Genomic DNA, 25,571 nt, shown 5'->3' with positions numbered 1-25,571 from the left:
TTTGTTATTGACAGCCCTGGTGGGACCAAAAGGCTCTGCAGTAGGACTGACCTAGATTTGAGTTCTAACTCTACCACTTCTAACTGGCAATTGACTTGAGTTTTCTCCATTCTGTAATCTCCAGGTATCACCACCATGAAGGTTAGGGAAGGGAAGATATATGCAAGTGCCTGGCACATGTAGAATCTTCAGTAGAAATGACTACACTGTCCCTCTGTACCTTCCTCCGTGGTCCATCTGGAGTGCTCAGGGCCAGCCACAGTGGTCTGCTGATGGCACATTTTTTCTCAGAGGGTAGTTCACCCAAAAGAGAGAAAGAACCATACCCAAGAATGAGGTTAGTAGGAAAAACATCCAAAAGGATCACATGTGTGCAATAAGGAGGGAGGGAAACGTGGGCAGTAAGCCTGGGCAGAGCTGGTCTTCTGGTGAGGTGATATGAAGTCTGTCCAGGAGGGAGCTGGCATCCAAGGACACAGGAGAGGCCAGACACAAAGCCTGCACAGCAGGTATGGAATTCAGTTAGACAGCAGTGGCTGAACTGGATGCTCCCAATTCCCACCTCTCTGCCTCTGAGGGTAATAGCAGTACAGGGTTGGCCTGACCCCACCAGGAGACAGGCAGTGGCAGGAGCACTGTGTGAGGGAATCCTTGTGGATTTATTTGATTTCTCTGGCACCAAACTCTGAGATTAGACATAGAACTTTCTTCTCATAATCCATGGCCACTGTGTTAGTCTGGGTGTAATGTCAGCTCTTCTGTTTCATTTTAAAATATTTTTCAATAAATTAAGGTACTTTTTAAATTTTTGCTGAAAGTTTCTGCCTTTCTCAACACAGGAAGCCCAAACACTTGTCTTTACCTTGTGTCCTAGCACCCAGCCCACCTGGACACAAGTGCCTACTGGTGACAGTGAATAATACGTGTGTCACAGGAGAAAGATACAGAACAGGGAATGCCATGGATAAATCCCCCAATGCATACTTGATCCATCTTCCTAGTTTATTCTGTTTCATTTTAGTTTAACTTAGCTTTATTTAACAAAAACTTGCTGAAATGATTCACTTCCCTTGTGCCTCTGGCCCATCATTTTGTGACAGAAAGAAGTTAAATACTCGTGATAGGATTTTCAAATTCTTTTGACTGATCAAATGTATTTGATAAAAAACATGAAGATCTGTTTTTGGTACAGTCAAGAAAACATAATTGAATATGGGTATGAATGCCCAAGCTAACATTTCTATTCTGGCCTTTCTGCCAAATGGAAATTCCCCACTCAGTTGCAACAAGCAGATATAGATTAGCTAGCCCTTGTTCTCTGTCTTTACAACAAATCTACCCTTTATAACCTCAGCCCTCCACACCAGGAGCATGTCTGATGTAAGCTCAGCCTGAAGGAGGCCTGCTGATCCAGAATGCCCCTGTGTTAAGAAAAGGAGAAAGGTAAGTAAGAATACAGATAAAGATACATAACAAAGCATTCAACAGCCCTCTGACCCCAAAGTTATTTGATAAAAGCAGTGAGAAGGGCTGTTTTAAAAGTATGGCTTCAACCCAAAGGGCTGCTGCTGCTCTTTGACTTGGGTGTGCTGTATTTGGATTTGGGGAGACAGTGGCTTAGCAAGATAGATGCTTTCACTGAGGACAGCCACTTGTAATTCAGAGTGCGATCAGGCTCTTTTCTGGACAGTGGCATGGGACCTGGGTTTGCCTCCCTAATTACACTGTCCTTTCCCAGTGTGGCTCTGTGACTGTGTCTGTGTCGTAGTGGGCACCTTAGGCCAGAAGCCCTGACTTGCCTCTGTGCCCAGCATCTAATGTATTTGCCTCACAATCGTGCAGGTGACTAAGAAATGTTTAATGAACAAACATCTCAGAGGAAACCAGGTAAATAAAGAAAACTGCCCCTTACTTTTTTTCAGTTGCAAAACTTACTGGTGAAGCCTAACATGGAGAATGGCACAGCTCTGCTGGGAATTGTGAGAAGAATGAATAACACACACACACACACACACACACACCCTCCCTCTCTCACCTGTTATCCTTCTGCATAGTCTTTAAAAGCACAGTAATATAGTGAATAATATATCGAATTCTCTTTCTGCTCAAGACAGGCACTTAGCACTACTGTGGGACCCTAGAGGCAGCTGAAATAGAAAAAAAAATCCTAACTATAATTTACATTTGTGTATTGATTAGTTGTTTGTAAATTGCTAGCACATAAATGTCCATCATAAGTCTGATGCTTGTAAAAAATGCTGTCAAGTGGACAGGGTAGGTTTCAGGTTTTTTGAGATAAGAAGCCTTAGGTGTACCCCTGTGCTGTATGTCCCACTTTCTCCACTCTGCTTTTTGCCTCCTGCCTCCCTGAAGGCCACAGCCAAGGAAACTCTCACTGTGGCAAAGACAGTGTGGACCAAATTCTGCTTCTTGTATGGTTCCAGGATGCTGAAGGCAAATGTTTTCAGTCTTCCAAACCGTCATTTCCTTTTGAATCTGTAGAGAGGTAAAACTCTAACAGAGATGTAATGAGACCAGCTTATTAAATGACTGGAAAAGGGTTTTGAAAATATAGTACTGCATTGCATAAAGGTTAAGGAATAATTCAAATTTGGATCTTCTGAAAATGAGAATGAGATGAAGACGCCTAAATGAAAAACAAAAACATTCTTTGAATTCACAACTGGGCAGAAAATGAGTGATTTAAAATGAAAATCTGGGTGATCATCTCTGTTATTAACCTTGAAATCTTTAAGAAAAAAATCTTTAGGGATTGTCTTCCATGCAGGAAATTAGTTCTCTGAGTTGCTGGCGTTGAGAGATGGATGCTATGGAAGGAAGCACTGTTAAACAAATTATTAAGAAATGCTCAAAGCACACCACTCTCGGCCCAAAAGGCTAAATTAGTTTCCAATGGCAATGTGTTAATTAAATTATTCCATATTAGTTTGCTTCTCTGAAAAATTAGCCACTAGGATTACACAGGATTTTGCCAGAAATGATAGGGTATAGGAGAATATGGGTTGTCATTGGTGCCTTCTAAGCTATAATGTACATCATGTAAATATTAAGTCTGTCTAGGCCCTCAGATGACATGAAGTATTTTCAAAGTCTGGTGCCATTAGATTTTAATTTGTTAAAAAGGTGTGCGCATGTCCACATGTGCAGGTAACCTAGGCATATTCATTTAGATGGATAAAATAGGATTACAAAGGAAAACTAGGTTTAAGGGGAAGGAAGATATGCCAGACATAGAAATGAGCACCTCTGGAGTGTTTGGGTGTAACATCTCATCTTTCTGGCAGAAAAAAAGAGCAGAGAGGAAATAGCACCGAGTTCTGCAGTTCTCATTTCTAGTTATAGAAAAACGCCTTGTGTTCTGGGGGGGTGGTGGTGGTGGTGAAGTTTTCTAATACTAAATCCTTGGAGAAATTTCTCCTTTGGGGAAACTGTATGATACTGCTTCCTAGAAGACCCTCTGATTTCCACCTATGTATAATACTTTCTTTCTTTTTTTGGTACCAGGGATCGAACTCAGGTCCTTGCACTTGCACAGCAGGTGGTGAAACCACTGAGCTAAATCCCCGGCCCTGTATAGTACTTTCTTAAAGTTAGGATACATAGTACTGTAAAACATGGTGTAAAAAGCAGTGGAGAATTGGGATATATTTCTTTTTTTTTTTTCCTTAAATTCTTTTATTGGTACATTTTGGGTATACAACATGTTTACATTTATCATTGAGTGCTTGTACCTGTATGGGATATATTTCTTTTTTTTTTTTTTTTGTATTAAATTCTTTTGTTGGTACATTGTAGGTATACTACACAATTACATTTCCCATTGGGAATTGTACCTTTACATAATGCATTGGGATATATTTCTTAAAAGACACTAAAGCAGTTTTGTGCACACATACAATACAGCACACACACATGCACACACGCATATGTGCACTTGCCCATATATATGTATGTATAATGTTCATCATCAGAGTGATAGCTGATATGTACTGAGTTCTCACTGTGTGTGAGCCATGCTTTGAAGCTCATTGCGTATTTTAACTCATTTAATCCTAGGACACTCATGCCAGTGTAAATATTCCCTTTATTCCTCTTTCTTGGAGACTGAGAACTGAGGTACACTGAGGCACAGAGGCTGCTTAATTAGGCAAGAGCAGGATTGTACTGTTGACCTTGGAACTTCGGCTGTTTTCCACCTGTCTAAGCTGCTTTTCTATCCGATTGATTTCTCTTTTCTTTCCATCCTCAACTCTTTTTCTTCCCCCTTCCTAATTTCTAGTCAGAATGTATACTTTACTTTCTCCATCTTTATTTTTCATTTAATTTATCGTAGTATAGAATTGTAGATTATGTTTATTGCATATAGCTTATGTTTCCATTTTAAGATAATAGAGGAGGAGCAAAGCTTTTTTTCTAACTCGTTTTGGTTGGGTTGCATGTTACTTTGGCTACTGTACTATGGTATTCCCTGTGGCATGCAATGAGTTGTCCTGTCCTGAACTTTTTACGCACTAACTGACATTAGGTCACCTAGTATGGATTTCAGTGAGACTAGACTTACTGTCCTGCCCCTCTGCCTCATTCCCCTAAGGTACCATGATAGTGGGAGGGTGAACAAGAGGGATGACTCAGAGGTGCCATACTCACGAGTGCTTGACAACCAGTTCTGCCTGTGTGTTCCCTGGTTCTGAGGGCACCCTCTCTCCTCATACCTCTTATATAGTCTCATTATCTCTAAAGTGGAGTAACAATCATAAAAGGAATAACTAACAAAAACCCACATGGCTCTCTTTATCAATTAATAAGGTAAATGTAAAGACTATCATATATTATTTGCCTAGATATACCTGAATTTAGGTAGTGACATTATGGATTGAGCAACCAAATATTACTTTCTCTTGCCCCTTTAGTATAAATTCTACATTTTGTAAATTTTATCATTTCTTTCATTAACAGAATTATTGAAAGTCAGACTGTGTGCCCAGGATGATGTTGGGTCCTGAGATAAGGTGACCATTAAGTCACCCAGTTCTCCTTACCCACAGTCCAGTAGTAAAATTAAATTAACATGAGATTAGTCCACACATGATTTTCAGTTTCCCTGAGGAGCCCTTTTGATATATTTACATTTAAAACAGGCTTTCTTTTCAGTCCAAGTCCACAGCTATATGCTGAGTTTATTTAAAGAGGCCAATTCTGTGTTGTTTCAACCTGTTCTAACAGTAAGTATAAATTGAAATCTATATAAATTGTTTAAAATACTTTGATGTAAATTTTTTCTTTGAAGTTAAATATTGAATAAGTATTTCTTTATTCTTTTTTTAAATTTGTGAGATGTTATCTGTCAGCTGCTTTTGTAAACTAGAATTGAGGTTGACAAATAAAATCAAAAGCTTACCCCCTGCACATTGCCTTGGAAACAATCTGGGATCAATGGGAAGATCCCTATAAAGACACTTATATTCTGTGAAATACCATCTCTGCTGTCATGACCAACTGACTATGCGGGGCTTTGTGTCACTGTGAAGTCACCAGGCTATTAGCCTGATTTCAAAGAAAGGGAAGAGTTATGTAAAGGAAAGAGACATTGAACACCAGATAGGACTATGTTGGCATATATTAGTCTTTCAGTATGTACTTGAAGTGTCTCAACTCCTTAGAAGGATAGATGAGTTATAAATAGATGTGTAAAAATTAAAAAGTACTTCTTAGGTGCTTGACTGAGTATTCAAATGTACATCTCAAGATTCAACAGTTTTTCACCTCTACCGTCTTCTCTAGTACCATGAGCTTGTCAGTTTGCACACAGAACTAAGCCTATTCAACCCTTCCCCCCCCCCATCATTATGTAACTACCCTGCTGTACAAAGTCACATAACATCATACAGAGAGAAAGTTAATCATCAGCTAATGAGAAAGGGATGCGAAAAGAAGTTTGAAAGAAGTAATTTAGAGGCCCCAGTTAGGGTCTATTCTTGTGAGTTTCCCATGGGCATTGCTGGCTGCTCCCAGGTTGAGGAGTGTGAGAAGGGTGTGGGGGAAGGGAGTTGAGGAAGGAAGACCAGGAGAGGGAGGGAAGAAAAATGAGGTGGGGAAGAAGATACAGAATCTGTGTTTGGGGGGAACAAAAAGAGGCCTTTGCAGGATTTCACATGAGAGCTAATAACTTAAATCAGCAATAGGAACAAACAATATGATATAGGAGTTCTTTTAAAGGTGGATCTAAATGTTTAGGACATGATGGGCTGTGGTTACCTACAGAGATTTTAAACTAGGAACTGAGATGGAGGGTGATGACCTTAAAGGAAATAAGCCAGACCTGCAGGTGTGTAACCTGCTCACAAGTGTTTAGCAGGGATGGAGTAAGAGAGATGCCCAGGATCCTGGGAATAGTTTGTCATGGACTTCATCAGACAAGGCATAGAAACAAGGAGAGAGCTCCAGTAAGCCTTAGCAATAACTGAATGCACTCGAGATTTCGACACAAGGAGTTAAGAGTAACCTACGTGCATCCATGAGACCTGGGAATGGTCTTCAAACTAGAAATCAACAGGATTCAAAAGAAATAAATGCAACCAGGTAGACAGAGTAGATTTCTTTAAGAAGGTATGTTATAAAGGCATGCACCAATCTGAGCAAGCAGGGGCCATGGAGAGCATTTGGGGTAAAGGTAAAGAGGGGAAAGAGTAGAAATAATAAATATTTGGTGAAAGCAAAGAACTACCTGGCCAGGGAGAAGTGGATGGGGAATGTTCCAGGTACCAAGCCTGAACCTCAGGCCTCCCAAGCATTTGTGAGAAAAGCAGCTAATATTTCCCCTCCTGAGCATGAGCTGATCTTCCCTGCCTCTACAGCTAAATCTGACCAGCAAGGAGAAGTTTGTTGATGAATGAGAAGGGAAAGGAACTTTAAGAGGGAATTGTCTAGCTCTTTTACAAATATTAAGGACAAGAGGGAAAATTATAGACAGGAGAACCTAAGAAGACAGATTTGGAAAATTAGATGAAAAATTAGATGAATTCTTCATTTGAGTTCAAAATGCCCACTGCCAAGATGCATAAGGGCATCTTTCCACAGAGGGGCAAGAAAAGTGTGTTTTGATTAAATGAGGCCACTTAGCATGTGTTGGCGCTGATGGGACTGCCCAGAGAATCACATGATTGGAAGACATGAGGAAGCCTTCCATGCAGGCCCTACCCAAAACAAGCATCAAATAGGAGTGTCACTTTTTAATGGCAATATGCCCACTTAGGAGTCAGGGAAAGCTCAGAATTAAGAAGGGGAGAGACCCTGCTAAGTGGTTAGCCACCTTCTTCCTGGCCTCTGTATAGGGATAACCCTGGAGTTCTGAAAGGTGGGGTTTACAGAAGGACAGTCACATGTGGCAGGATGGAGGGAACAGAGTACTGAGGCTGAACAAGAGAGGATCTAGGTATTCTGTGGGCTTTCTTCATGAATGTGAATGATGGGAAAGAGAATGAGCCCTGTCTCAGTATGCCAGGAGTGAGGAATAAGGACAGTGGGTTTCACTGCAGGTTACCAGTTCCTGAACCCAAGTATGAGGTTGCATTTCTTACTGAGAAACTCCAGTAGGAAATGGAATGGGCTGTGTGAGGAAACAGTGAATGCCTGTCACTGGAACTTGCCAAAAGGCTGGTGGGCCAGAGAGACACTGAAGAACTCAAATGCACAGGAAGCAGCAGAGGGCCCTCCACTCTCATTCCAAACCCACTCTTGACTACCTAGGTGACTTTGGCACAGTCACTTTATGTCTCCAGGTATCAATTTGATTTTCTTATCTCTAAATCCCTAGGATAGGACAAATAAGGGCCATGTCTCTTTCATCTCTGAGAGTTCATATTCCATACTTAGGTCCAGTGTCCATCTCTTCAAAGAGATTCCTCCACACCTGAACACATGTGCTGGTGTGGTTTCTCATCCTCTGTTGTGAGGGCCCCTGTGTCTGAGGATTGTGCTCCAGCAGGGCCAAGAAGCATGAAGCAGCTGGTGCTGGGTGGGTCTGTACTGAAAGGGACCAGGCATTGCCTTTCAGTTACTTGGCCCTGCATGAGTGAATTCACAGGGCCTTTCATGGCCCCTTACCTCCTACATGCTCCAGACATTTGGTTTGTTGAATGCAGGCTCCCTCCTCTTGTATGTTACTGGAAATATCTGACAGAGTTCTTTGAGCAGCCACTTCTTCTCTGTGCCAGTTTTGGGCAGAAGTTTTGAAATGGTTTTCACTTCAAGACATGTCATATTTTCAAACACAGACACAAATCTCCTCACCCAAGTCAACAGTGCTTAAAATAGCTGTTGACAGCTGCACTCCTCCTTGCTGCTAGTGTTGCACCCCAGTCAAGGAGACAGAGTCTTTTATTGATGGAATGAGGTCTGTGTTTATAAAATGGGCATGGCAGGGCTCCAGGAACGCACTCTGGATGCACATCTTGGATTTAAATGGGAAACATACCTCTCTGCCTTGGATCTCTTTGGAAAGATCATAAACACATTTTCAATTTCGCTTTCTTAAAGATCCTGCTTGTAGGTATTCACTTATCTTATAAAGTACACTATTATGTTAACAAATAATCTATGTAGTTGATTTATTCTCAATAAATATGTAGCAATTTTCAGGGTTTGTTTTTTTCACAAAGAGAAGACCTAAGAGCAATTCTGCCTCCAAGGGATTGGGTTTGAATATTTTTTTAACAGACCCACTGCCTATACAGAAATCATCCTTTTAAAGAAGCAGGTCAACTTTTGCCCTCTCCGGGATCCCTTCCCTGACACTATCCCCCTGAATTGGTTTTCTAGGGCTGGTCTGCCATAACAAACCAGATATCTTAAAATAACAGAAATGTATTTTCTCAGTGTTCTCAAGGCCAGAGGCCTGACATTGGTTTGTCTGCAGAGCCAGGTTCTTTCTGCAGTATGTAGGGAAGAATCCATCACATGCTTTCCCTTAGCTTCTGGAGTCTGCTGGCTCTCCTTGGTAATCCTGAACTCTGCACTATGTATCTGCAATCACTGCCTCTGTCCTCGTGGCACTCTCCTGATGTGTCTCTCTGTCTGTTCCCTTCTTGTAAGGACAGAAGTCATATTAGTTAGGGCCCTCTCTAATCTAGTGCAACTTCACCTTGACATGATCACATCAACAAAGACCCTATTTCCAAATAAGGTCATATTCACTGGTTATATTCACTTAGGACTTTAACATCTCTTTGTGGGAAGCATAATTCAAACCTTATAATACCCCGTCTCCCAGGCTGGTTTAGCTGTCCCCCTTCTCTGTGTTTCCATAGCACTCTTATTTTAATGTTTCACAGCAAGTGTCACACCATGTTGTTATTTTCTATTAAGTTGTTTTTAATCATGGACTATCCCATTCATGAAGAAGGAAGTCATATATACATCTTTGCCTGCAAAGCACCTAGCAAAATTTCCAATATTCAGTAGACACTCAAATGTTTGTCAAATGAAGCATTTCATTATCATCACTATTATCTTTTATGTTTATTCAATGGTAATATTATATTTATATAAGGTTATAATATAATTATGTTAGTTTTACCTCATTGCTACCATTTACTGAGTACCATTTGCTAGACACTAGCCATTATTTTTTTCAAATTTTATTTATTACTCACAAGAACACTGTTATGGTTTGTGTTTAGATGTCCCCTCAAAGCCTCTTGCAGTTGAGATGGGACTTTCTTTTTCAGAGGTAGTTGAATCTGGAATGTGTGATGCTAGGTTTAAGGGTATGTCATTACTAAACCACTGCATGTGAGTGCTTAGTTTGCCCCTGCTCTAATCCCACTTGTCTGAATAAGATAAAAGGGACAGAAAGATGCCGTTAAACCCTCTTGTTGCCTTTGCTGCCTTGTACGTGCCATGTTGTTTCTCTTCTGCAAGGCTTGTTTGCCATCCCATCCTTGGAGCCAACTGATTATGGACTGAAACCTCTATGAACTGTAACCCAAATAAACCCCTTACCTTTTAACTTTGTTTTTGTTGTTGTTGTTGTTGTTGTTGTTAAATTCTTTTATTGGTACATTGTAGGTATACAACACAATTACATTTCTCACTGGGAATTGTACCTTTACATAATGCATCTTGGTTCTCATTTTTTCCCCATTCTTACCTTTTAACTTTGGGTATCGGGTATTTGTCTCAGCAATGAAAGAAAAGTAACACAAACACTAAAAGATAAATATTATTTGCTCCATTTTAAAGATATTATGGATGAGTTTAGAAAGGTTGTATTTCTTAAGGTGTCCCAGCCAGTGCTTGGTCTCAGGTATGTTTGACTGCAGCTGTGGGCTCATTACACTTTGATATGCCTTCACTAGGTGGTCTTGGATGCTCCCGTTTGGTGGCAGTAACATATCTGGTATTCACATTCTCAGTGAAGCCCAGAGAGGTTAAGAAACCAGTTAACCTCATGTCACCCACCTGTGCTCTGATCCCTTGACTTGAAGTTCATCTTTCTAAAAACTGCTTTCCTTTGCAGTTCACAAAATGGTTGTAAGAGAATGTTTGAGGAAAGAAGACCATGAAATGAAAAAAAAAAACTTTAATAAATATTTCATGTACTTACCGACATTAGGGAACTGGGGCATCGGTCAGTTGCCATTGGAGACTGCTCTAAGTCTCTCATCTTAAACTTCCAGGAAACAGAATGTCCATGTGTATCATGTAACTTCTCTGCAGGGTGATAACAGGTCATATGTGAAGTCAGTAACGCTTCTGGAGAAGGGGGAGGCCCTCCAGCCTATTTGTCTGTGAAGTACATGTCCTGGGACCTGGCTCCCACTCAAGTCCTCTGCCTGGACTCATGGGCCCCTCTCACCACAGCAGGAATAGGGGGCCTGGAGCCCTGGGCCTTGGCTCCTGGCATCCACACAGGCTTTATGCCCTAGCCTGTGCCCTGTGTCTGATAACTTGGTTGTCTGCCACCTCCCCCAAATCTCAGGCTCTGGTATATGAATCCTGTCTTGCTTCTCCAGGCGAGACCCAGCATAGGTAACCTGTTATGTAGCGAAGCATTTCCTAACCTGTAACCCCGTGATATTGCTGCCAAACCCCATTCCCTCTGGACTGAGTCAGATGCCTGAACCTGAGTAGAACAGCCCTGCACTATAACCTGCAACAAAGGTTCCTGGTGTGGCTATCCTGCCACACTGGACAGTGTAATGATGTGTGTGCTCAGCCTCTTTTGCAGGACACCCTTGGACCTGGATGAGACCAGCAGTGCTCCCATCATGTACTCTGATTACCTTCCCTTTTATTATTCTCTTGGAACATAGTGTTCTGCGTTCTGGGCTAGGTTTTTTCCTGGCATTGACAGCTTGTCAGGCCCAACCTCCCTGTTCTCACCTAACCTAGTTATGTCTGCCTTGCCAGGCAAGAGGCTCCTACTGCCTTTCTTTCCCATGAAATCTGGTTCTCAACTCAGATATGAGACCCTATATAGAGGGGTCTACTAGAAATAGCAGAAAAGATCGAAGACATAGCTAGGGGATAGCACAAAAGGAAAAGAAAGGCTAAAGGGTGGCACAGACTGTGCAGGGTGTGGGTGGGAGAACATGCCTCTGGCCTTTAAGGGCTGCCATCCCAATGAGAAGCAAGTGGATGCCAGGTCCCTTCTGATCTGCAAGACCCTATAGCCTGTTAGCACCTTGTGGGCCACTTATCAGCATGTTGTGGGCATGTGCATACCATGATGAAGCCATGGGAAGTTACTTGGGATCACCAAGCCTATCTGACTCCTCGTGGGTAGTTCTTTTGGACGGCTATTTGAACTTCAGTTCCCATATTCATATTTGACCACTCTGGTGGGGCAGGGGGCCATCCTTTGTTTTCACTTCAAACCCTGTGATTTTCCAAGTAGGGAATTGATACAGTTACTATAACTATAGATCCTCGTAGTAGTAAATGCCCGAGAAATGCTGAATGAATGACTGAATGAACGAATGAATGAAATCAATAGTAAGTGCCCAAGAAATGCTGAATGAATGAATGAATGAGACAGTCAATTGACTAATTCCCCTGCCATCCCTCTAAAATCCTAAACATAAGCCTCCCAAACCACACTGAAAAATGCTCATCTCACTGTTAAAGCACTGGACTGTGAATCAGTGAGCTGGACTTTTGTTGTAGTTTTTGTCTTTTCCAATTGGGAATAGACAACCAAAGAGAAACGTTGCTAAGCTCTGGCCTTCCACTCTATGCTTGGAGTTAGCAATACAGAAAGGAACTAGACAGAGCCATGGTATAAAGTGAATAACCCTTTTTCTTGTTTGAGTATAGTTTCTAAAAGCAAGTTCTGCTACATACTTAATTGGATCTTTTCATGTTGCAATTTATGCCATTCTCCTCTGTTCCCAGAGTAGATTGTAATTCATTATCTCTGAAGTTCACAGGGGCAGCTTTTCTGCACAAGACCAGAAACTGACTCTTAAGAGTTTGGGTTGCCTTCACCTTTGTCTTCTTGTGTGTATGTGTCTTTCTCAGATTTTCAACATTTATGCATGGCCTTTAATGAGTTAGTATATAATATGCTTTTGTGCTGTTTGAGGAAACAATTTCCATCGTTCATATATTGTTAAAAAGTAATGGTTTCTTATTTTAAAAAAGTCTAATTCTTCTCTACTTCCTCTGTTCAAACGTTAAATCTCAGACCCTTTGAGGTCCAACATAATTTAAGTGCTGATTCCTTTCTAAGCTCTTTTCAAGCTACTGCACTCACTATGCAGATTTCATTAAACCTCATAGTCTTCATATTGATGTCTCTGAAAAAGCAATACAACTCCCGCTGTATATTAAAACATTTTCCTCAGGGGTAATGTCTTCTGTCACCATTTCTGAATATTTATTTATTTATGTATTTGGTCCTCAGAAAAAAAACAGAAGTCTGTCGCAACTAAAAGAGAATATACTCGCTGGGCTCCTCATCTCATTTGTTCAAAACATCTGCTTATTATAATTTGCAGGGCTTGCATTTCAGGGCTTGCAGTCTTGAGTGGTTTCTGCCTTAAATCATTCTGTGTTGGCAAACAATAGCGAAGGCCAGGTCAGGAAAGAAAGAGATGAAGCCTATGTATGGAATGAGATTAAATGAAATGCACAAGCCTATTACTGCCAATATTTCTATTTCTAATATATTCATCTTGGAAGCCAGTATGTTATTTCAATGATCGTTATGTTGTAAACCATTCTATTCTGGAACTTTTTTAGAATTGACATCTAGATCAGGAGGAAAAAAATCTTGTTTTTTTTTTTGTTTTTTTTTAAGGTTAAATGTTTTAAGGATTAGTGGCATTGTACTAGATGACTAATCAAGTTGGGTCAATGTAAGTAGAAACATTGAAATAGTTATAGTGTCTAATACATGTTTAAGTATGAAACCAAAGATCTGAGCCCTAGTTCAGAATCTGTCAGTGGCTTGGTTTGTGATGTCTGATATTTTACTTAACTGCTTTAAAGGATTAATTTCTTTATCTGTAAGATGGGAATAATACCAGTGAAGTACTATAAGGACTAGATGAATAACTAGAATTTAAATCTTGCCCTTATCTAACCCTTCATATCTTTTGTATATCAATACATTTTGAGCACTATTGACATAGCTACCTGGAGTTCAGGAATATTGGTACTCCAAAGACTAGCCCAGTCAAACAGTGCATGTCATAGAGGAAGAAGCTGAAAAGCGTAATTATAGAGGAAGTGCCTACAATATTAGGGTGACTGTTTGAAAGAAAATGCCTATTTGGTATTTATATTTAGGATTATGTATAAAAACACAAGTGGGCATACAAAATAAAAAAATTTTACTGAAGTCATGCTAGCGTGCTATCAAAGGAAATGAAATTTCTAACAAAAGGACACATCTCTTGAGGTTATAAATCAGGGATCACACTGCTTATTCTGTTCAACCCAGAGGAGGTTTGAGCATATCCAAGATAGCTGGAAAAATGCTATATATCTTTTTCCAGAATGGAGAAATTGGCCAAACTTCCTGTATCTTCCTAGAATTTCTTAGTAAACAAAGGCTATAGTTGTCATTGCATCTGCCTCTGGGCTCATGCAGCCTTTCAGCACAGGCAGACAGAGTATGTGGATGGCAGGGGCATGGGCTGGAGAGGGAAAACCCAAAAGGAAAGGGGAGTGGGAAGGAAGAATGTGACCAGAGATGAGAAGAGAGCAAAAGATAGGAGAGTGAGAGACAAGAAGGAAGTTTCATCCTTGAAGAATGGTGGAGAGTCACCATGCCCTGGTGGCATCTATGCCTCTATCTGTTTACCTCAGTCCACCATCACACCACCAGAGAGACTGCTATTTTCTGTAAACATAAAAACCCTGAGGAGAAGGATCTTGCAGATACTCTTACAAATTCATTCCAGTATTTTAACAGCCTCTGCTGTTAGAAAGGGCTTACTTTTTAAAAATTGACAGATAAAATTGAAATCTGATGTATGGAGGTGTATATAGACATTGTGGAGTGGTTAAATCTAGCTAATTGACAAGGGCATTGCTTCACATAGTTATCATTTTTATGTTGGGAATACTTAGCATCTACTCTGGGCATACTTCAATAACCTGTAATCCCAGCACTCTAGAAGGATGAAGCAGGAGTTTCACAAGTTTGAGCCCAGCCTGGGCAACTTAGTATTAGCAAGACCTTTTCTCAAAATTTTTTTAAAAAAACTGTTTTTAAATGCTGAGGATGTACCTCAGTAGTACAGTATCTCTGGGTTTCTTCTCTAGTACAGAAAAAAAAAATTATCATCAGCAACTATAGTTACCATGCTGTACCACAGATGTCTTGAACTTGTTCCTCCTGAATTTAATTATGTATCCTTTGATTATCTCCCCATTTCACCCTGTCGAGCCATTCAGCTTCTGGTAACCACCATTCTACTCTCTACTTCTATGAAATCTACTTTTTTCAACTTTGATACCAGGGAATATCTTTCTGTGCCTGGCTAATTTTACCTAACATACTTCCTCCAGGTTCATTCATGTTGTTACAAATGAAAGGATTTTCTTCTTTTAAATGACTCAATAGTATTTTATTATATGTGTATGTACCACAGTTTCTTTTGTGTTCCTTTTTTTCCCCATGGTCCTGGGGAATTGAACCCAGGGTCCTATACTGAGCTACACCACCCCGACCTTTTTATTTCTTAAGTCTGCACTGAGTTGCCCAGGCATGTCCTGCTTCAGCCTTCCAGCCAGTTTCTATAACTGGTCATTTGTTGATGGACATTTAGCTTGATTCCATACACTGACTATTCTGTCTAGTGCTGCTATAAACATGAAAAAGCAAATGTTTCCTTGACATACTGATATCATTTCCTTTTGATATATACCTAGTAGGGAGATTGCTGGATCATACTTCTGTTTTTCCTTGGTTCCGTAACATCAATTTACATTTCCACCAACACTATATAAATATTTCTTTTTCTCCATATCCCTGCCAACATTTATCTTTTGCCTTTTTTGATAATAGAAGTCTTACCCACTCCCCCAAAAATCTCATATATCATCTTTGAAATTACTTGCTTCATTATCACACTTAAAAATCAATTCAGTTTTTATATGGAAAACCCATTCTTTTTATCCCCTTCACATTTGGAAGTAGTTTTTAAATATAAAGTGTAAGGATTTGAAAAGGATGGACCAATTGTCTACTGATTGAATTATAGGAAGAAATAATGATTATCCAATAGAATTCAGAAATATACACAACTAACTTTATGCCTGCATGTATCTAACCAGCTATAGTAATTATAATCACACTTTGTCCCCTACCCTGGGAGCAGTAGATTAGGCGTGACTTCAGTGATCATTATAAAGTATCCACATATAAATTGAACTTTCCAAAATCTAGGTCACTTGTACAAGAAGGCTCTTTTGATAAAACCAGACTGACAATTCGATTCACAGGGCACTTCAATGTTAAATGATATTCTTCCCACATTCTGGGTCATAAGGCAGGGTAAACAATACACTGACATTAAAAAACAGAAAATTATATTCAAAGTAATAGCATAGCTTCATGGTACATGATTTTACACTTTAATATGCTGTGTTCTGTTCTGCCATGTTAATATTTTACATAATAAAATTTCTTTTTCATGTAGTTTCAGGTTTATTTCCACTCCTCCCCCCTTTCTGAAATAGCTTTCTTTAGTGCTGCATCTTATGCCAGGAAAAACTGAAAAATAGAAAATAACAAAAATGGATTTTTTCATATGCTTTACAGACTCAATCTGTGTCCCAGGTTTTGACCCAAGCCTCAACATGATGACTGGAATCACCCCTATTAACCCAATGATACCAGGCCTGGGGCTGGTACCACCCCCACCACCAACTGAAGTGGCTGTTGTTAAAGAAATAATTCACTGCAAAAGTTGTACTCTTTTTCCTCAAAATCCAAGTAAGTAACACCTGTGAAAAACATTTGTTCATCATTTTAAATTTATTTCCCTTTTATTTAAAATAGTATTGCATTAATTTTCAGATGTAATTCAAACACACACGAAAAGAGGCCTTTGTTTCTCTTTTAGAAGAAATATACAGAGATCTGTTCTTTTATCTGTCCAGGAGCTGAATAGCCACCAAGAGGTCAGGATGAGGGATTTGGGGATTTATATCCAACATTAAGAATTTGTTTGCACTCAGCGAAGTCTAGCATTTCCTGGAGAACATAGTGTAAGATACATAAGCACTTTCATCTATCTTCACAAATGTAAGAGAAAAACTCTGAAATGTGTTTGTTAGATGGAAACTTGAATTAATTTGGCAGTTAGCAATTTTGGTGCAGGAGGGAGCCTGTGTCTCAGAATTTCTGGACCAAATTGCATTTGCTTAAAGGACCTATACATTTGATGAAGTAAATGGGCCAGAATTTTTTAAATTTAGCCTTAGATACTAATTTTTTCGATCTAAATAGCTAGAATTTTTTAAATTCATATTAATCAATGTTGCCTTTTTAAAGTGGACTTTTCAAGAGATTGCTTTAGTAATCTACATATAAACTAGGTAAAATGTTGTAACAGTGTAAATTTTATCTTTTTATACAGCCTCCCCAAAATGAAATGGTTTGCTCATTTAAATGCGAATAATTACAAAGTGTTTTTTTCAGGCGCGGGTGTTTCACAGTCAAGTAAGTATTGTGCTTGCATCTTTAGGGTGTGCTTCCTGTGTTCCGCCTTGCTGCTTCTTTATCTGGCAACAAGACATAGCCAATAATAGGCCAAGCTCTTTCATCATGTTTTATACTTTGTGAAAGCCCCTCCTTTTTTTTCTGGGCCTGTGTATTATGAAGGAGAAATGAAATTATGCTAACATGTGCACTGTCTTTGTTCATGAGCAAGCATATCCTCTCAGTGTAGAAACAAACACAGAGAAAAAAGGTTGAGAGGAGGAGGGAGAGGAACCTAAAATAATACAGCCCATAGAAAATCTAAATTGGTATGGAAGTGGATGGTCATTCTGCCTGGGGTAGATAACTACAAGCTTGACTTTTGCCAACTGAGCCAGGAAAAGAGGACCAATCAATAAAAGACAAAACTCTCTATTTTGTTGTGCTATTAGATCTTCCACCTCCTTCCACCAGAGAACGACCTCCTGGGTGTAAGACTGTGTTTGTCGGAGGATTACCAGAAAATGCTACCGAGGAAATTATTCAAGAAGTCTTTGAGCAGTGTGGTGATATTACAGCGATCCGAAAGAGCAAGAAGAATTTTTGTCACATTCGCTTTGCAGAGGAATTCATGGTTGATAAAGCCATTTACCTTTCTGGTACTTTGCATTACATAAGGGGTGTGCTAGGCATTTTGTCATGTTTTGTGATGTTAATATGAGCATATTCCCTTTTGTCTTAAAGCACAATAAAGTACTCATAGTTTGGGGCTGGAGAAGGAGGAATTCTGCCTTTTTCCTTAGCTGCCCAAGGCTCTCTGTTCAGGCTGTGAATATACCTCACTGCAGGAATGATTTCCTACCATCCAGTCTTTAGGAATTCCATTGAGTTTCTAATTAATGCTCTCAAGTGCTTATTAGATGAAAAGCAATATTATGAGTACTGAGGACCATTATTGTTATTGGATGTAATCCTCTGGGGAGTAAAGTACTCTCTCAGAATAATTTTAGTTTTCGAAGTGGATTTACTTTCTCAGCACCAGATTACCAAAGTGAGAATAGTTCCTCACAGGAAAGTACATAGTTCATGGGCCCTTTGATAAGGACCAGCATCACTGCTCATTTGATAGTTCACTAAGCCTGCTCAACTGGCCTTGTTCTTTGGTACCAGTTTTTGTTGGAGAATTTTATAGATGTTGAAATTAGGCCATATGCTGCCTTCCACTTTGTGGGTGTTGGAACATGTGTATGGAGTCTGTCAACAAGGCCTTTGCCAACTCTGTAAATAATGGAGCTGCTGTTGAGATGGGGCTTTAGAAGGACCTACTTTTTAGATTCAACTCATTGCTTTTCCTTCACACTTTCCAGTGACATTTTTCACACTATCACCCTCCATGTATCACTTCCATATTCCTAAGGCACAGCTAATAGGGGAAGATGGGAACACAACATGAAAAAAACCCATGTGAACATTACTGCCAGGTTTTACTTAGTTTCTGCAGTCAGTCTCTATTGCCATGACATTCTGTGCAGATGCCTGGAGGTTGTCTTGAAACTTCAGAAATATTGAAACTTCAGAAACATTCCTGAACCAGATAATAATTTGGAGAACTTTGGAACCCTTATTCCAGTAAAATCTTGCAAAGAGAAAAACCAAGTCTGAAAGCACTCCACAGTGGATAAGGAAGACAGACCTGGAATAAGGACATTCTGCAATTTACACACAGCTATTAGGCCACTAGGGGTTTGGACAGTGTGGAGAACTGGGTTGCCGATGCGGATAACCTCTCTCCCAGCTCTTTGTTCTCATCTGAAGAAAAGAGTGGTTTACCAACTAGGACTGTCAGGCAAGTTACATCAGATATTGGATACTTGGTACTTGGCAAGTATATAACATAGGTACAACATAGGAACCATCAGTACATGGTTGTTTTTAACACAGGTACCCTGGGCATGGCAAAGAAGGACTGATTCTTGTTTCTCAGCAAACTTTGTCCCAGGTATCTGGGTTCTAATCATAGGTCTGTCTGTCAAAATCAAAAACAAAAACAACCAGCTATTACTCTGTCCCACATAATTCAGTCAGAGAGTTAGAGTAGCTTAAAGGTCACTTGGAATTGAACCCAGGGCCATTGCACTGAGCTATATCCCCATCCCTTTTAAAGTTTTTTTAAATTTTGAGACAAGGTCTCACCAAGTTGTTCAGGCTGGACTCAAACTTGGGATCCTCCTGCCTCACCATCCCAGAGTGCTGGGATTATAGGTGTATACCACCATACTTAGACCCAATGAGAAATTCAATAACATACCGTGAAAGTAGTCTCAAATGTAGTCATCTGAAAGAGCTCTATTACTTATGCCATGATCCTGTGCTTTTTCCCTTTCTGATCCATGGGCCTGGCCTGTTCCCCTCAGCAAGCCCTGATGGCTTCTTCTCAGTCTACCCCTTTGCAGCAGGAAGAAGCCCCAGCACAGGCCTCAGCTGCAGCCTCCCCTCCTAGGTACAGAGAAGTCTCCAGCTCTGTCTTGGATGCCGGCCGAGGCAGCCGTGTCAGTGCTGGGGAGCTGTAACAGTCTGACTAATGGGAGGGACAGGAAGGAAGGCACGTTGCCCTCCTCTGTGTGAGCTCCTGCAAGCCCAGGCCCAGCTGGAAAGCCTGTCTAATTTTAGGACCATGTTCACATTTGAAGGCCAAGCTAATTTTAGTCTCATCGTCATCAAGGTCTCTGTAAGGCTTTAATGATGTTTTGGTGAAGGGGAGGGTGCTTGTGGAATGAGAAATATCTGAAAAGTGATTCTCTGGATATGAGCAGGGAAAAGTTGCTTGGCCAGTTGGGACAGCTGGCCTGCTTAGTCTGCTTAGCTGTTATGGATATATCACCATGGCCTGCTGACTTATTAGCTTTCCATGGCCCGCAACCAAGACATGTTTTGCTTTAGCATCAATTCTGCTCATCTATGAGCAGCTGTTGTGTTTTTGATCAGTATTATTATATCTTCTCATTTTTATATAACACTGTTTAAACCTAGGAGGCAGAAGGGTTCAATGGCATGCTGGCATCAGATGTAAGATCTGTATCTTATTTGTAACTTTTCAAAGGTGTGAAGTGCCCTACTGGGGAGAAGCCAACCTCCACAGGGATTTTCAACTGTGTTTCAACCCAAAATGCTATGATAATCCACTGAAACCTACCATGAGATTTTGAACATCAGCACAGCACAGCCTAGCATTTTACAGTTGGATCTCATTTGCAAAGTCCCTATACCGCAAAAGGACTTATTTTGCTCTCTGCTCTGGCAGTCCCTGGCAGCCATGTTCCTGCTGAGACCTGAATTTGTATTCTGAAAATCTGAGTACCCCAAATTGAAGAGCAACCTCAAAGTCAACTTTTCTTCATTTGAAGTTAGGCTGGCTAGCTGACTTTAGTCCTGTGTTGATTTCTCAGATCAAGTTTCTGCTCATACTCTATAAATTGGGTAGCTCACAGTAAATCCCCTAAAGATTTCTAGGCCCTATGTTTTTTGTCTATCACTGGGCTCTTCTTGCGTGGGGCTCCTATGGCTTCTAAAGATTGCATGGACAATTTGTGTGGTGCTATGCACCATATGAAGTGCTGCAGGGCTGTGAAGAGGCAGCACTAATACCTCTTGATTGAAGGTAAAATATTCCTCTTTGTGCCCCAGAGGATATGTGGAAATAAAACAGCATTGCAAAATCACTTTAGTAATTGTGGCTCTTGTAGTTGCTGGGAGAAAACTGGGGAACCCCCTTTTCTAAGGGAATGAAGCAATGGTGTAAGAGTGAGGTGTTCTGGAATATACTTTGTAGATCCTTTTAAATATCATAAATGCTCTTTATTTACCCATACCCCACCTTTTTCTAAATAGAACTTAAGGGCATTTTTGCAATGGCGTCATAGTTAATTGAAAATATGAAATCAAGACCATAAGAGGTAGAGCAAAAAACATTTACCACCTGCCAAATTTGTTTCTGAGCTCCCTGGAAGTGTGAAGGTAGCAGAGAGTTATCACAATGGTCCTCCTAGTTTTAAAGATCATCCTCTGTTGGGAATGCTGGCTTGGACATGATCAGAAACCCTCTGAGATACCTCCCTGAGGTATGTTTATCCTCAAAGCTGTAAAAGGCTTGATTCAACTGCATTTCAGGATTGATGGGAAGGAAGTTAACTGCTTCCCACCTACTATGAGAAAGATGTCTTGTCCTGTGGCCAAAGAAATAAATGAGCATTTGCCTAACATGAGGTGATGCCTGGACTGAAATGGATCTCCATTGTGACATTGTAATGTGACCAGACTTTCCACTGCTTTCAGGTTACCGGATGCGATTAGGGTCTAGCACAGACAAAAAGGATTCAGGTCGCCTTCACGTAGACTTTGCCCAGGCCCGAGATGACTTCTACGAGTGGGAATGCAAGCAGAGGATGCGCGCCCGTGAGGAGCGGCACAGGCGAAAGCTGGAGGAGGACCGGCTCCGACCGCCCTCCCCGCCCGCCATCATGCACTACTCAGAGCATGAGGCTTCCCTGCTGGCCGAAAAGCTGAAAGGTATGAAGCCAATTGGGTGTGCTTTTCTTCCTCCGCATTAGCCACCACCTGTTGAAGGAAAGCCATGGTCCTCAAACTCCAAAGCCCTCTTTCTCTTTCTTCCCCCTGCTATTTTCATGTGAGTGGTGAGGACTTTAAAGCTGTAGACACTTGGGCTTCATTGTCCTGCTTGGCACAGCCTGGCCCTTTCCAGCACCCCTACCTGTATTCTCCATGAATATATGTGTATTTTCACTCAGCAAAACTCAGTGAATAAGAGGGCAGCAAGGTGGACAGCACCAGACCCAAAAGGCTGTTGTCATCTGGCCCAGTGTCCAGTGAGCCAGGGAAACAGTTCCACTGTGGACTAGGTGGTGCCTAGTGTTCTCAGAGCCCTGTACAGTTTTCAGGGCCATAGACTCTTAAAGCCACCCTTAGGTATATCAGACTCTATGCTAGGGGTCATGGACAATAGAGGAGACATGTAGAATAGGATTCTGTCTTCAGTAATAAAGTTGAAAAGACACTCTAACACCTATAGATGAGTAGCAAGAGAAAAATATTTCATTTTCTCTGTTTGTTGTGACATTCCTTGGTCAAGACTGTGAGGGAGGACACAGAAACCTTAGTACCTACCCTGCTGAACTTCAGTGATAACTAAGAAGTTGTCCAGATTCTGAAATTGGGATGATGGGTGTGTGGATCCAGCTCTGTTATTAATCAAGTTTGGGTGAGCTGGGCATTTTACAGGTAATCAATGATCATAACCTCTTCAAGTCATTTGGTTCTCTCAGGACTAACAAAGGTCACAGTTGCCACAGGCAGGTGTCTACAGGTACAGGGATGACTGTAAAACAAAGCCATTGGCATGACTGTCAACCAAGGTACATACAGCGTCCTTTGGGAATGCAGGGACCGGTGTGAACAGTGTTGAGGGCATCAGGATAGTCTTCACAGAGCAGGCAGATTTTAAACTTGGCAAGATAAACAAGATTTTCCCAAGATAAAAAGAGGCATAATGGCATTCTGTCCAGAGGCTGGAGCCTTAGGAATACAGCCACATGGGAAGCAGTGAGGAATTTGGCACCAGCAGTGCATTTATAGAGCAAGGTGAAGCTGGAAAAGCAGTCTGGTCCAGATGGTAGAACCTGGAAGACTGTTGCTGTATTTAGGTTTTATTTCATAAACAGTGGAGAGCCCATCACAGATTTCTGATGAGAGGAAATATGTGACTGGTCCTCAGTGTGTTTTAGAGCCTAGCTGGTGTATTGCAGGCAGTGTACTAAGTAGAGTGGATGTTTTCACTAAAGAAAATGTGTGAAGTGCCCTAACACCTATTTTAGAAGCATAGGAAAATTCTATGCTTTGTAATAAAACTGTCTTTTATCCCTGACTCCATCTGTCTTGGGAGCCCCTGATCAACAGCAATTGTCCCTGGAATGCCGTGTTATAACCACAGAGGTCTTCTTACTGATGCTCTAGGTACACGTACATGTTCTGCTGCTCTCGGCAGGCATGCCGTGCAGGTGTAAATACTCAGGCAATGCTGTCCCTTCCTTCAAAAAATACAAAAACATACACAGTGCAAATGCAGACATCATCTCACTTCTTCACTCAGCAGTAAAACCATAAGGAGTGTCCAGAGTGAGAGCGAGAAACATTCTCAACCAGGAATGTTCATTGCAACAGTTTTCCTTTAATGTTTACTGCATTGTAAGGTCTCACCTCATGATCTATATGGAACACATTGCATTTAGTCATGTCCACATCTGGAAGTGACAAGAACTAGCACCTTGGTTCTGTAACATTGTGGAGGAATTTCATAAAAGTTTAACTTCTACATTACATTATTTTTAAGAAACCGGCACAGAAGTGTCTACGCATGTATGAGATACACAGCATTTGCCTCTCCTTTTGGAGGTTAGCAGATTGGGATGTCAATTTGGTAGAGTAATTTGCAAGCCTTGCCATTTCAAAAATATATATTTACATAGATGAGTATAATTTGCAGAATTCAGAAAGCTGTACCTTTGCCAAGTACCATGCAATCCCTTGAGAGAACAGATTGGAAATTTTAATAGATGGATGTTACAGTAGATTGAACTAGCTGAGGATACATCTTAGGCAAGAGTCAGGTAATATCAAGCTTGACAATTTCAACCCAAGCACAGTTTGGAATATAAACACCATTTAATTGCTTAGGAAATTGGCTGCCTCAGAGTCCAGGAAATCCACTCCATCCTCCTTATAACGCTGCAAAGCCAGACAAGGGGAGCCAAGGAAACTTCCCAGAAGATTATTTCACTGATGTAGGGATATAAAATGCAGTCAGGATTTGAGGTACTGAGACCTGTATCAGAAAGGAAGTGAAACTGCAATCTGAAAATAAACTAATAGGATTTGATTTTTTTCTCCCCTGAGAAATCTTATCTTAGGTATGTTATAGACATTTTCCCTCATTTTACATTGTGCATATTTATTTTTACAGTTTTATTTTTGAAGATCACCATAATCTTTATTCACCATAATCTTGTACAAGCCAAGCCTTTATTATGATCTGTAAGGTTCTCCAAGTCCTGTCCAGTGCTAAAATTGTACACAGTAGGTGTGTAGCAAATTAATTTCTTTCTGTCTGTCCAGCTATTTAGATTGAGGATGACTGGAAACGTAGTGTTGTGTGCTCAACCATCATTTCACTCACTCAAGAGGTATTTTTTTGGTCCCTTTACCATATGTGCAGCACTTGCTAGGTACTGAAGGAAAAGAAAATAGAAGTCCCTGCCTCACAGAGTTTAGGTTTCTTGATTGATAGAAAAAATAACAAATCATCCTGCACTTGCTACTTATTATAGTGAAATTACACACACACACACACACACACACACACACACACACACACACACTATAATCTACCACTATATAAAAGTGCCAAGTACAGGGCACTCTCCCCAAAGAGATAGCCAACCCAGGGGGCAATGCTGCAGTGAGCGAGGGGACATCTTCTATAACTGGGTCAGTCCATGCACTGCTTGGCCATCCAAAGCCAGGGGAAACACTGAATTGTAATTGTCCATTGTCTGAGGCACAGAGTCACCCAGTGTCTGTTACATTAATACAAATTCTGAAAAAGAAAATTAGTGGGCACCCTGCTGATTAAACAGACATTGTTCAGAGACAATTTGACTTAATGAAGACTGACTGGGAAGTGACTATGCAGGACCCAAAGTTTATGGAGAGGATTTGAGAAAGTGAGAAGGAGCTCAATAGCACCATAATTACACTTTATTGGAAACAGTGGCACCAGCCAGACAAGATAATGAATTTCACTGTATCTAACAGAGACAATCCAGCCCTGAGGAGCCCTGGGCTTGGCCTGTGCAAGGAAGAGATTGATTAGACAGCGTGGAAGCATTATATCCTCTCCTACTGGGGATTTCTCTGGGCAAGAGCACTTAAAAGTTTCTGTTTACCTTTCCCCCTTCGGAAAGCTGCCCATAATCTTTCCTTATGTGATGGAATGAAGATATCTCTCTCATCAGGTAAAGTTCTGATGAATCTCTGCAAGCAGTGCTCTTGGGATTTCTTGATGTGTCACCAAGAATCCAGTCCTCCAGGATCACACTTACAATTTCCAGAGGACTAGATTCAGATTTGTATACAGAGATGGGCAGCATCAGCCTGCCAGAGGGAGGCTGGGTTGAAGGGGTACCTGCATTTTGCTGAGATGGTTTTCAATATTTATGGTTCCATGAAAGTAAAAGTCAATAATGCTGTGAGCCAAGTGGATGTTCCATTCACTAAAAACTAGGTCTCCTTCTTCAGGCAAGGGAAATATGAAGCGCAGGAGCCT

At 40.8% G+C, this 25,571-nt stretch overlaps 1 protein-coding gene and 1 long non-coding RNA gene across 27 annotated transcripts in view; one reads left to right on the top strand and one right to left on the bottom strand.

Moving 5' to 3' along the window:
* Enox1 (ecto-NOX disulfide-thiol exchanger 1) overlaps positions 1-25,571 on the top strand; it is a 571,647-nt gene that overhangs the window by 405,358 nt on the left and 140,718 nt on the right. For 23 of the 26 annotated variants that reach the window (XM_087197407.1, XM_087197410.1, XM_087197409.1 and 20 more), the window contains 3 exons: positions 16,295-16,468; positions 17,629-17,835; positions 21,509-21,742. In XM_087197407.1, the coding sequence (XP_087053533.1) occupies positions 16,295-16,468; positions 17,629-17,835; positions 21,509-21,742 (615 nt within the window). The remainder of the gene's footprint in view (positions 1-16,294; positions 16,469-17,628; positions 17,836-21,508; positions 21,743-25,571) is intronic. The other 3 variants (XM_087197408.1, XM_087197401.1, XM_087197400.1) reach the window with 1 other exon arrangement.
* LOC110349000 (uncharacterized) lies at positions 1,058-19,783 on the bottom strand. The gene is made up of 3 exons (XR_002394663.2): positions 19,485-19,783; positions 10,625-10,731; positions 1,058-1,421 (listed from the first exon to the last, which is right to left on the bottom strand). It is a non-coding gene; the product is annotated as an uncharacterized LOC110349000 (long non-coding RNA).

This window comes from Heterocephalus glaber, unplaced genomic scaffold (genome assembly GCF_053883595.1).
Source record: "Heterocephalus glaber isolate CG9 unplaced genomic scaffold, H.glaber_assembly_v1.0 deba00001666, whole genome shotgun sequence".
In the NCBI taxonomy this organism is placed as follows: domain Eukaryota; kingdom Metazoa; phylum Chordata; class Mammalia; order Rodentia; family Bathyergidae; genus Heterocephalus; species Heterocephalus glaber.
This window is presented reverse-complemented; position numbering and strand designations above follow the sequence as displayed.